Raw genomic sequence first — 13795 nt, 5'->3', positions numbered from 1 at the left:
ACTTTTTTGTAAGTCTGAAATTCTATCAAAATAAAATGTATCTAAGAAAAGGTGAATGAATTCAAAACCAGATGGTAAATAAATGAAACAAAAGTGGCAAAATGTCAATGATTTTAAGGTTGGGTGATAGGTACATGGGGATTCATTATATTATTTTGTCTACTTGATGTATGTTTGTAAACTTCCACAATAGAAATTTAAAAGGGAATTAATCTACAGTGATCTCTTCATTGATAATGTGGATTTACTTTCTCCTTAAACACTCTTGCTAATTTTGGTCATGTAAGAACGGATCATGTTGAAAGAAACTAAAGAAGACCTAAATAAATGGCAAGATACCTCATCTTCCATAGATTGGAAGACAATATTATTAAGATGAAAATAACCCCAAATTGATTTATAGATTCAACTCAAACCTTAGCAAAATTCCATCTAACTTATTTGCAGAAACTGACAAGCTGATTCTAAAATTCATACGGAAATTCAAGGGACCGAGAATAGCCAGAATGGTCTTGAAAAGATGAACAAAGTTGAAGGACTCGCCTTTCTTGATTTCAGAACGTACTACAATGCTACAGTAATCAAGTTGGTGCAGTACTGGAGTTAGGGATCAAGATCAGTAGAATAGAATTGAGAGTGTAGAAATAAACCATATATTTATGGCCAGTTGATTTTGGCAAGGGTGCCAAGGCAATTAAATAAGAAAAGAATAATCTTTTCAACAATGCTGAGATAGCTACATATCCATATGAAAAAGAATGAAGTTGGATCCCTACTTCACACCATATACAAAATTACCTCAGAATGGATCAAAAACCTAAATGTAAGAATTAAAACTATAATACCTTTCGAAGAAAATAAATCTTCATAACCTTGGGTTAGGCAGTGTTTTCTTAAAATATGACCCCAAAAGCAGGAGCAACAAAAGAAAAATAGATAAATTGGACTTGGTCAAAATTATTTTTTGTGCTTTAAAAAAGAAAAGAGACAAACCACAGAATGAGAGAACATTTTTGCAAATCATATATCTGATAATAGACTTGTATCTAGATGATAAAGGACCATTACAACTCAGTAATAAACAAAGACAACTCAATTTTTAAAAAGAGGAAATGGAGCTGAATAAACATTTCTCCAAAGAAGATATACAAATAGCCAATAAACACATGAAAAGATTTCCAACACCATTAGCTATCAGGGAAATGCAAATTAAAACCACAGTGAGATACCACTACACAACTGCTATGATACCTTTTTGAATAAAAAAAGATAGATAATATTAAATGTTAAATGTTGGTGAGGATGTGAAGAAATTGGAACCTTCATACACTGCTAATGGGAATGTGAAATGTACAGCTACTTTGGAAAACAATCTGACAGTTCCTGAGTAAGTTAAACATAGAAATTATTATATGACACAGCAATTCCACTCTTAGGTATACACCTAAGAGAAATAGAAATACATGTTGGCACAAAAATTTGTTCACAAATGTTCATAGCAGCATTATTTATAATAGCCCCAAAGTGAAAACAACCCAATGTCTATCAGCTGATGAATGGTGTATGCATACAGTGGAATATTGTGCTGCAATAAAAAGAAGTGAAGTACTGGTACAACATGGATGAAGCTTGAAAACATTATGCTATGTGAAGAAGCCAGTCACGGAAGACCACATATTGTATGATACCTTTTAATATGAATGTACAAAACAGGCAAATCTATGGAGACAGAAAATAGATTTGTGATTGTCTAGGGCTGAAGGGAGGGGTCAAGTGTGTGTGTGGGCAGAGTGGGAGGGATGATGGCTTAGGTGCATGGGGTTTTATTTTGGGGTAAAGAAAATTTCTTAATTGCTTGTAGGGGTGGATGTGCAAGTTTGAATCTACCAAAAGCCATTGAATTGTATACTTTGAATGAATAAATTATATGGTATATGAATTATATCTCAATAAAGCTGTTTTTTTAACAAAAATCTGATCATTCTTTTGTAAGATAACAAGTTCAATGAGAAAAGAGCTGTATATAGAAAGTATTATTCGTGTAATTTGGAGTGTTTTCAGCTTGCATTTCAATAGTTGCTGTCATTAGAAACTGCTTTTGAAATGTTTTTTCTCAAAAGCAACCTTCATGTTGTGGATAAACAAAAGTACATGAAACCATTTATTCATTCTGCATTCATTTGTACCAATCCACAGTGTAGCCATAGATGTTAGAACCATTTGGCATGTAAAGTAGAGATATGTAGCTAGAATTGTCTATAAGATGAAGTCTTACTAAGGAAAGGAAGCTACTTTTGGAAGTATGCTTGATTGACAGAACCGAGATAGTACTGGCTGGTAACTGATTATTATTAGTGTCATGTGGATAACTGTTTTTTCATCAGTTTTTAGAGACAGAATTATTGTCTTCTGTCACTTATCTCAAAATCTCAGTCAGTTAAAAATTGATTCACAGAGAGTGAGGAAGAAGGAAGTTACATGTAAACTTGTAAGATTTATTTAAATTAAATTTTTTACTTGGCCTACCCAAGTAAGAAAGTTGCATAAAAGTTAATCTAGTGGTTTTGTTCAGAACTAGTTAATCTAGTGGTTTTGTGATGAGTAGCTTGAAAATGAAGATTTTTAATATAACAAATTCTTTCTAGGCTTGAGCTTTATATTGTTCCCAATGGGAAAAATATAATTTGAGCAAAGGTTTTCATTTACAATAAAAGTAACATTTTTTCTCTCGAATTTTAACAATCAAAATGAAAAAATCCAAAAAACAAAGTATTATGTTCGTGAAATTATCATTTGTGACTTTAAGGTTGAAGAAGATAACAATAGTGGAAGTTTAAATGCAAAAAATATTAATAGTATCTTAGATAATGTTACTGTATTGAAGTTGTGTTTCCATTAAATTGAATCAAATGCAAAACAGCTTCATTTTTATCTACACGATCCTAAATAACAATTGTAATTATTTTTTTTCACTCAGTTGTGAAATTATGTGGACATAGTTATAATGCAGATGAGTTCTACAAAAATTCTACTATCAGAGTTCAGAAAGTTTTTCATTACTCTTACTGATGTTTAAAGACAAGTGGGACAGACTAATGGGTTGAAATGTGAGCTTTTCAAAATAGTACAAAATTACTAATTGCTATTGTTTGAGTGTTTTTTGCCTTTCCTTTTCCCAAGGCCATTATAAGGATTTCACTTGATTTCTTCCCTGCTCTTAACTTTTGAAAAGCTTTAAGCTAGAAGTAATTTGGGGATTCTATGCGACCTGATGGGGAGGAAAGTAAAGGTGAAGTAGTTTTTCCAGGAGTTTTGTGGAGAGGAAATGTGGAGAAACGGGACTGTGAAGAAGGTACATAGGAGAAGAAAAAAGGATTTTTAAAAGTATTGTTCAAGAAATAAAATCAAATAACTTATTTTGAAATTAGTTTTTGATTGCCTTTGAGTTCCTCTGGCTACAACGCAGCTTGAGATGAGACAACATGGGTCAAAGATTTAATGAAGTTGGGAACTGTCAAAAAGTTTATATCAATTACTGTCATGGAAATGTGGGGGAGGAGAGAACACTCTAATCTGGAAACGGAAGGTATTGCCACAAGGTGACATTCACTGTTGTTTTTTCATTGAATAACATTTTATTATGTTAAAGAACAAGTTAAGTAATTGATTTATGGCCTAACTTTCTTATTTGAAAAACAATTTTTTTTCTCTCTTGAGGCATTGAACATTATGTTGGCCTGGGGAAAGGGAATGTAGAAAAAAATAGGGTAAAATTTGATTCTAATATGTCTTTCCTATATGTAAAACAAACTTGGCATGTCTGTATTTTCTTTTTGTCCTATGATCCATCAAATCCTGCTCTATACTGTTAGCCAAATTTTTAGCATTTTCCCTAAGTGGAAGTGTAGTCTTTAAAGTAACTAGTTGTCATATAAATTCTTCAAGATTTTAATATCAATCACTATGGCAATCATCTTTTTTCTTTTAGCCTTATTTGTTGTTTCAGCTCTCAAAATTAAATTCATCAAGATTCCACAGATAAAAGATTTCTAGAGTTATCCTTGACATAGTAACTAGTAAGTGGTCTTCAGTATTATTTGTATATGTAGTAAAACCATTACATGCTGTTTCTCCATATAATGCTTCCAAAATGAAAGAGGAGGGGGAATTTTTATAGACTGTCACTGCTAGGTCATGGACTTTTAAAGAAATGTTGCCTTCATTTGGATGGACCCTTTCATTATCAACATTTCTATGAAATTATCTGGCTTAAAACACCTGATATTACTTTAGAGCAAAATTGATCGGTCATGTAGAAAAATAGGCTCTTGATGCTTTTTAGAGGGAACCTAACCATATAAAACTAACATGTCATAGATTAGAAAGATAGAGTGTCAGTGTTTTTGTGTTCACTCTGTGAAAACAAATTGGAAACATAAATGGAAAATGTAAAGATGATAAGAACTAAGTCATCTCTACTTTTTATTGGTAATAAATCCATTAATTGGAAATTAATTGGAAAATCCATTAATTGGAAATTAACTTCCTGTGCATTGTTTTCTTGCAGGGAACAAATCACAAGACAGTGGCATAGCAGAGATGGAAGAACTTCCCGTACCACATAACATCAAAATAAGCAATATAACGTGTGACTCATTCAAGATTTCATGGGAAATGGATTCAAAATCAAAGGATCGCATTACACACTATTTTATTGACCTCAACAAGAAAGAGAACAAGAACTCCAATAAATTTAAACACAAGGTAAAATCTAACAAATACTCATGCTCATTTGCATCTTAAAACTTTCTAAGTATGAGGACATTTTAAAAGAACGAATAATATTCTATTAATGGCTTATGTGATGTATTTGACTTGGGAAAAAATAAAGATTATATGTAACTCTAAAACCCTATCATTCTAATAAGTTTTGTAAGAAAATGAAATGCCATGCTTATTGTTAGAAGATAATTTTCACAAAAAAGGTAAAATCATGACTATCATCTAGATGTAAAAATTAGTTTATGTTAAAGATTTTATTTAACTTATTAATGAGGAAACCGATGAGGTGTTATAACCAGTTCAAAGGTAATCCAAAGAAAAGACTCATTTGTAGATCCAGCTATAAACTGGTATGGAAGTCCTGATGGGAGGGGTGAAGAGGAGGGTTGTCCTCCACTGAACATAATTTATTTGTATGTATTTAGACAAGAAGAACTGAATTGTCATTAGTTTCTACAAATTACAGAATTGTAAAATGGCTTCCATAACACAGACAGATAGCCAGAAGAGGGTGCTATGGGCAATGCATAGTTTTCCACTGAAGCACACATTTTTTTCTATAACTGCCAAACAAGGAATCTGATGCAGTTTATAAACTTCAAGGTATTTTAAAAACACTTTAGGGCTAAAAATTGCTTTAAGTAGTCCGCTGTCTTTTGCTTTTTGTTTTTTGTTTTGATAATGAAATTTTTTTGTCTTTTGCTTTTTAGTTTTGAGAATGAAAATTATTAACTTTTAAATGTTTTTAGATATATAACAACTTCTCTGATATTTATTCACATATCATATATCTTTTCTGATATATCTCTCTTTCCAGAAGCATCTATAGAGAAATTAACAGTTATCTGCTTTAAGCATTCTTTCTTATGTTGCAGTGTTTTCACTGATGATGAAAATCTGGTCTATTTTTTAATATTGATATTAAGTTTTAACTTGGTAGATACTTTGGAACTTTCTTATCTTACCTAGAAATATTGGTTTTATTAGATGTGCTATTATACATACTAAAGATAAGTGAGGATCATACATACTACAGATAAGTGTGAAAGAGGGAGCAAGATTGAGCAGTCATTATTTTTTCTGAGTTCCAGTTCTGATTATGCTTTCAGTGATGGATATTCTCTTTGCTGACATTTGCTTTGTTGATATAGCTTTGAAATCTTAAATTTCAAACATTAAATGATGAATTGTTCAAGATTTGACCCTTTTTCTTCACTCTCCACTTGGAATACCATATCCTTGGAAATGTAGTGAATATTCAACTAGCAGATTTAATTAATCACTTTACTAAGCATTTTTTAGAAATACGTAAACTTTTCTGTGACACATAGACTCTATATTTGAATGAAAGTGAAGCAAGAATTCATATTTTTAGTGTTTTCTCCTTTAACCTGTAAAATATCAAGTAATGGGCAGCTTTAGTAAAATTATTGGGTAGTATAAGTTAACCAAATATAATATTTTTAATACTATTGAACTTTATCTTTTATGTCTTGTTTTTTAAAGTTTTGTCATTTAGTGTGAGAATGTTGCATTTTGAGGAGCATATAGTGTACAGAAAAGAACACCATATTAGGAATCAAGAAAACTGGAATCCAAGTACATTTATGTTATTAACAAGCTGTATGACCACGAACTTGTCTCTTGATAAAGTTGGGCCTTAGTTTTTGCATATGGCAAATAAAAGATTTAAATATAATAATTGATAAGTATCTTTAAGCAGAAAATTCTATTGTCAGTCAGGAACTTAATAAGTTATTCTTCATTGTTTACAGTTGATTAAAGTTCTACTACTAAATTAACTTCCTCCTTTTCCCTCCTTCCTTCCCTCCTTCTCCCTTCCCTCCTTCCTCCCTTCTCCCTTTTCTTCTTTCTTCACTTCCTTCATCCCTCTCTGTCTCTCCTCATTTTTCTCTCTCTCTTCCTTCTTTCATTCCTAGGATGTTCCCACAAAATTGGTGGCAAAAGCTGTTCCCTTGCCTATGACTGTCCGTGGACACTGGTTTTTAAGCCCAAGAACTGAATATACAGTAGCAGTGCAGACTGCCTCAAAACAAGTTGATGGTGATTATGTTGTGTCTGAATGGAGTGAAATTATAGAATTCTGCACTGCAGGTAAGAGAACTAGGTACAAATACAGAAAAGCTTTAATTGTTCTGGGAAAGCTAATTATAGAAAAATATTTCTTTTTTGTAATTATAAAGTGATATATATGACATTGGTCATTTTTTGCGTTGTCAGTAGCATTGTGTAACAGAATAAACAATGTTGTATTGATTGGAGGAAGCTGAAGTTCTCAGTAGAAAAATCTGAGTAATGGCTTCAAATCACTTTTTTTCTATATCCATAGTTTGATTTTTTCAAGATGAAAGCTATGCAAATAAAAAGGTATGCAGTTTGAAAATATACTCAGCATAATTTTTTAGCTTCATTTTGAGACACAGAGCTTTTTTCTCCTTCTTTTTTTTTTTTCCTTGTTCATTTTCACCAGTACTGAAAGACAGAAACTAGGAAAATCCTTCTCTATTTCAGGTGAATGGAGGCAGATCTCAGTGACTGTCCCTAGCAGAAATGTTACTAGATTTTTCACTGGAGTACTAGAAGACCTTAAGAAAATCTGCATTTAAACTAGTGTCCTGTATATATATGTGTGTCTTTGCTTCACTCGAAAGTACCTCAAAGCCATTGTTTTGGGAGGTTTGATGTGGAACTGAACCTTAATATTCATTAGATTGGAAACATTACCATTCATCTCACTCATTTATCTATTGTTTACTCATTCATTCAAGAAACAGTCATTTGTTGAGCACTTCAGTGTTAATGGGATACAAAGATATCTCTACCTGAGTACTCCTGTCATCCTTTCCTTTTGTCTTTTAGAAAGAAACTTTGTTTCCTCCTGTTCATCAAGATGATTGTTTCCTATAAAAAATTATAGAGAGAGGCTGAATCTACAAGAAACTTAAGCTGTTCAAAGCTCTTGTTTATCAGAATAATTTAGACTTTTCACATAAGCTTTGTCAATAACCTTGACTCTAAGTTTTGATAAAACTATTTTGTATAAGTTGACTTTTAATCTGAACATCGAATTCATTCAACATTAATTAAGCCCATACTGTGAGCTAGGCACTGTACAATGTATTGGAAATAAAATAAAATAGAATGCCACAGGCTAATCTACTTCTTTTCTAGCCTATGACAGGGTTTAAAACCCTGTGCTTATCCCAATCTTAAAATGCTAATACTTACCATAATAAATCATTATTGTACATATATTTATCTTTTCTCTTAGATTGTCAGTTCTTTGCAAGGAATAATAATATCTTTTTTATCTTTTACCTTGATCATCTAATTTTGCATAGTACCTTTTACATCATATGTTCTAATCTCAGAACTGTTTATTGAGCCAATGAAGCAGTGAGTAAACAAACTATGTTGCCATGAGCAATTTAACTGGGTTTCTTCTGTTTAGAAATTCTTACTAATCTTTATAGGCCAAAATGTTTCCCTAGTTTCTGGTGTAGGAGTTAAACAGCAATTCTTAAACAACTTTCAAAACAAAAAGTGGGTTAAAAAAATCAGATTACTTTGACAGGTGCTTTAGAGTTTCAAGCATCTTGTGTACCCAAGTCTTATGTACTCATTATTATTTTTGCTGTCCAACTTTTCTATTGATTGCAGATTATAAGCTTCTTTTATTCAGTTATCAACTGGTTGAAGAAAAGCTAGTATGGTGCTAATGGATATTACTTGGATTATGAAAATTTATTTAACTTAATTTTTGTTTCAGTATCTCTAATTTCAAAAAATGGAAAAATGCAAGCAAAGATATTCTAAGAAACAACCATAAACCATAACAAAAATATTTTTGTAGAAAGAAAAATATGCCACACAGGCAATGAATATTTTCTTTTTTAAATGGAATTTCTTATTTATTAAGTTGAATTCCCTAAAGGTGAATTTTAATAATCTTCAATTTATTAAGTATATGGTTGGTACTTTTGGTGCAATATTTTTAATAACAGACTTTTTTGGGTTTTTTCCAGACTATTCAAAAGTTCATCTAACACAATTGTTGGAGAAGGCTGAAGTGATTGCAGGACGCATGCTTAAGTTTTCTGTTTTTTATCGTAATCAGCACAAAGAATATTTTGACTATGTTCGGTAAGATTCAAAAATATATAGTGATTTGTTTTACTAAATATAGTTTCAAATTCTAGGCTCAGGTCTCCCTTGACTCTAGTTTTGTCGAATAGCAATTCTAGATTTCTTTTCAAAATAACGATACAGAATTTTATTTTCCAGAAAAATTAAGTAGAAAAAGATCATGAGATTTTTTTCTATTTCACTTAGATTCCTTCCCATAATCATTTGTGATACCAGTTCCTGCCCATTTGACTAGAGGATCTTAAACCTGTGGTATTTAGATTGATGAGCATTTCATGTACACACTCGTCCTGCTGTCTGCATCATACTGACTACTAATTTTTTCATCTTTTCATGGGTCTTTTTAAGATATTGAAAATGAGAGGATAAAAGAGTGACTGTTTAATGAAATATTATGGTGAATCAGGTGGGATTTGCAGACTTCTACCTAAGTAGAAGTCTTTTAGCTGTTGTATTAGTGTGTTTTTCAGGCTGCTGATAAAATGTACCCGAGATTGGGCAATTTACAAAAGAAAGAAGTTTGTTGGACTTACAGTTCCACATGGCTGGAGAGGCCTCACAATCATGGTGGAAGGCAAGGAGAAGCAAGTCACAGCTTACATGGATAGCAACAGGCAAAAAGAGAGCTTGTGCACAGAAACTCCCCTTTTTAAAATCATCAGATCTCATGAGACTCATTCACTATCATGAGAACAGCACAGGAAAGATTTCCCCCTCCCCATAATTCAATCAACTCCCACTGGGTTCCTCCCATGACATGTGGGAATTGTGGGAGTTACAATTCAAGATTAGATTTGGGTGGGGACACAGCCAAAACATATCAGCTGTTATCTTGAATTAATTATCATGAGGATAATCTCCTTTGTTTACTTTTAAATTCTAGTGATTTTAACTAGAATTTCTAAGATAGCCTATCTTTAACCCTGGAAGCAGTTCCTGAGAAGTTAAAAGAACTCTATCCTGCAGGTAGTTTTTATATTTACAGCACTTTCATATTTGTAGAAGAAAATTTGAAGAGAATAAATAGCCAGATGTCTGGCTATATAGCAAATGCTATATAGGTTGTAAAACTTCTTACACAGCATTCCCTATAATTTATCATTTTAAAAGCTTCACTTCAGACTCTAAAGAATTCTAAAGTTGACAGGACTATGTATGAAAAATATTTAGGAAACTTTGTTGTTCTTTGTATTTGTTTGTTTCATACTTCTCTAGTTTCTCTTAAATGAAGACCATGGTTCCAGATTTAAATCAGCTTCAAGCTGTGGAAAATGCAACAGGAATCAGAGAGAGAACAACACACATAGGCATCTGTGTTCTTCAAATTAAGTACTTAGCAATAGAATATATTTTTATATATTTTGATGGTGAAAAAATATTCCTGCCGTTTGTTTGAATATCTTATAAATACAGAGTTTAGTCCTTCATTTTCTCAATTGGTATGTACCCTAGAGTCCATATATTTCCTGGTAGATACCATTCACCTAATTTAGAGAGTACAGACTGATAGATATAACATAAATTATTGTGCTTGTCAGTTGTGGATTGGCAATGACTATATAGACTTAGCAAGGAAGGTGTTTCTTTATACAGATGCTCCTTGACTTGCGATGGGGTTATGTCCTGTTAAACCCATTGTAAGTTGAAAATATCAAGTTGAAAATGCATTTAATACACCTAACCTACAAAACATCATAGCTTAGCCTAGCCTCCTTAAACATTTTCAGATAACTTACGTTAGCCTACAGTTGGGCAAAATTATCTAACAGAAAGCCTATTTTTATAAAAAAAAAAAAGTGTCGAAAAGATCAACATTCAAAGTACAGTTTCTACTGAATGTGCATCATTTTCACACCATCATAAAGTCAAACAATTGTAAGCCAAACCATCATAAGTCAGGGACTCTCTGTATTTGTTATGCATAAAATTTGAAAACAAAAAAAACCCTCCATATTTCTGTTGTCTTTGGTAAGAAATACATCAAAAGAATAAATAATTACATCTTTGATTTTAGGTTTATATTCCTGGAACATTGCCAATATCTATTTTAGGTGGCCACTGGAGGGCAGTATCTCTCTGTGATTTTTCTCTGTCCCTTAGGTGGGAACAGGCCTTTGTTTTTAGGTCCTTTAGTAATCTAAAGTTTGCTTCATCTGTTTTCAAAAATGCTTCCAAGAATAAAAAAAAAAAAAAAAAAAGACAGAGTGCCTAGAAAATGGATAATTATTGTGTATATTGCATGATTTTACTCCCAGCTACCAGTATGAAAGCTGTGTTTTACCTTTGTTAAGTTTTCCACAATGATAGTTATAAAATCCATGTAAAATATGTCTTGGTGCAGTACGTATAAATAAATATACTTTCCACAGAGTGGTATAATTTTTCAACATTGCTTTTTTAAGAAGCCTTATTAAAAAGTAGTAGACATTAATTCCACGGATGTTGATTTTCTTTTTGTCATTAACTCTAATTAAGACACATTTCCTTGATTAAAATCCGTTTTAAATATCATCTTGTTATTCAGAATGCTTGAATAGAAAGGAAACTTTCAATTACTGGATAAACTTTCCAAAGTTTATAATCCATTTTAAATTATGAAAAACTGGATAAATTCTTACACAGTCCATAAGAAATGAACTCATTTTGACTTCTTCCTCTAGAAATGAATTCCTAAATGAACACTGCTTTCCCATACTCCAAATGAAAACACCACTTTCTCTCTTACCTCTCGTTCATATTCACTAGGTAATCTAATTGTCCTTAAAACTCCTTTTATATCTGAAGGGTTTCAGGAATTCACTGAGATTGGTAGACATGTGTAGGAATTCCTCTATCTCTGATGTCAGATTGTATATCCTCAAAGTGTAGGTTCTAGTACACATTTTCTGTTTATATATATGTTGCTGTTATTATTTCATGTAATTGCACTTATAGATCCATGTAGGACACATATCATAGATATTTGGATTTTGTTAATGAGAATGTAACAAGGGCGAGAAATTTTGAACAGGGACAAGATGGAGTAGATACTCTTTTCCTTATTTCTCCCACATCTATCTATTGTTTACTCATTCACTCAAGAAACAGTCATTATTGAGCACTTCAATATGTTAATGGGATACAAAGATATCTCTTTTGTCTGTGCCAATGAGCACAGACAAAAAAGAAATAAAGAACACTAGAAAGTATGTTCTCTACCCACAGGATTGGGAAGGAGACTGAGATGTCTTTGAATACAGAAACCTTTTAGACAATAACCACCATACCCCAGGCAAACAATATAGGAAAAAACAAACAAACAAACAAACAAAAAACTGTAGTCCCTCATGTACCAGCCAAGGCTAAGTGAGGAACCTAGACCTCTTTTCTCTCACATCTGTAAGGGGACACCCTTCCTCCATCCTCTGCTAGGGTGGTATCAGAGAAGCCTGAATAGGGAGCCTGGATTTTCCACCACTGCCCAAAGAAAATGAGGCTTGCCTTCATAGTGTGTGAAGCCACATGTCAAGTACTGATGAGACACCCCTTCTCTCTCTGACCTAGAGTATGTTAGCACAGGCTTAGTGGGAGCCTAAACTCCTACCTCCTCCAAGTAGTAACTGACCCCCCCTACCCTGTGTCACCGGAGACTGAGTAGGAAACCTGGACTTTTATCCCCATCTGACATCAATAAAGTGACTACCCCATACTCTTCACCCACTGGTAGATAGTCAAGAGGAGGCCTGCTAAAAATACTAGATTTAAATATGATCCAGAATATAATAACATAAAACTTAAAATGTCCAGGATACAAATGGAACTCAGGTGTCACACCAAGAACCAGGAAAATCTTAACCTGAATGAGAAAAGATGATCAAAGATACCAAAACCAAAATAATGCAGATCTTGGAATTATCTGACAAAGATATTTAAGCAGCCACCATAAAAATGATTCAAGAAGCACATACTAACACACTTGAAACAGATAAAAACGGAAGCAGCAAAGAAATAGAAGATACAAAGAATTAAATGAAAATTTTGGAACATAAAAACACAGTAAGTGAAGTCAAAACCTGGATAGACTCCATGGATTCCACAGCAGATTCAAGAGGACAAAGAGAAAAAAATCAGTAAACTTGAAGATAGAATAGAAATTACCCAAATTGAACAACAGAGATAAAACTCACTGAAAAAAATATATCATCAGTCTTATGGACATTGTGAGACTATAGCAGATCTAATATTCATGTTGTTAAAGTCAAGAAGGAAAAGAGAAAGAGGGTGGGGCTGAAAAAGTATTCATAGAATTAATAGCCAAAATGTTCCCAAATTTGCCAAACAACATAAACATACAGATTCAAGCTGAGAAAACGCTAAATGGGATAAACCCAAAGAAATCCATGCCAAGATATATTACAAACTGAAAACTGCAGGCCAAAGGAAAAAAAAAAAAACATTGAAAGTGGTGAGATACAAGACACCTTACGTATAAGGAAAAATAAAACAATTTGAATGACATCATCATCAGAAATTACCTAGCAAAAGAAAGTGACACAATATTTTCAAATACTGAAAGAGCACTGTCAACTGAGAATCCTATATCCAGTGAAAATATCCTTCAATAATAAAAGGGAATTAAGATATGCTCAGATGAAGGAAAACTAAGGGGATCTGTCAACAGCATATCTATCCTAAAGGAAGTTTCTGAAACAGGAAGGAAGGAAATAATAAAAGAAGGAACCCTGGAATATCAGAAAGAAAAATAACAGTACAAGTAAAAGTATAGGGTCACATCCAGGATATCACACATTTATTTGTTGTGTTTCCTTATTCTCTTAACTGTGACAATTTTTTGGTCTTTCCTTGA

The 13795-nt window shown here is 32.6% G+C and overlaps 1 protein-coding gene across 2 annotated transcripts in view; it reads left to right on the top strand.

The window, feature by feature from the left end:
- The window catches only part of PHYHIPL (phytanoyl-CoA 2-hydroxylase interacting protein like), an 83647-nt gene that overhangs the window by 67086 nt on the left and 2766 nt on the right, over positions 1 to 13795 (top strand). Inside the window, exons 1-4 of one of the 2 annotated variants that reach the window (XM_063669961.1) lie at positions 4057 to 4076; positions 4568 to 4764; positions 6723 to 6897; positions 8829 to 8946. In XM_063669961.1, coding sequence (XP_063526031.1) covers positions 4600 to 4764; positions 6723 to 6897; positions 8829 to 8946 — 458 coding nt within the window. In that variant the 5' untranslated portion in view covers positions 4057 to 4076; positions 4568 to 4599. Of the gene's footprint in view, positions 1 to 4056; positions 4077 to 4567; positions 4765 to 6722; positions 6898 to 8828; positions 8947 to 13795 lie in introns of those variants that run through there. The other variant, XM_054436366.2, reaches the window with a different exon arrangement.

Source organism: Pongo pygmaeus, chromosome 8, assembly GCF_028885625.2.
Source record: "Pongo pygmaeus isolate AG05252 chromosome 8, NHGRI_mPonPyg2-v2.0_pri, whole genome shotgun sequence".
NCBI lineage: Eukaryota > Metazoa > Chordata > Mammalia > Primates > Hominidae > Pongo > Pongo pygmaeus.
The sequence above is the reverse complement of the archived record's forward strand: the minus strand, read 5'-3'. Positions and strand labels throughout refer to the sequence as shown.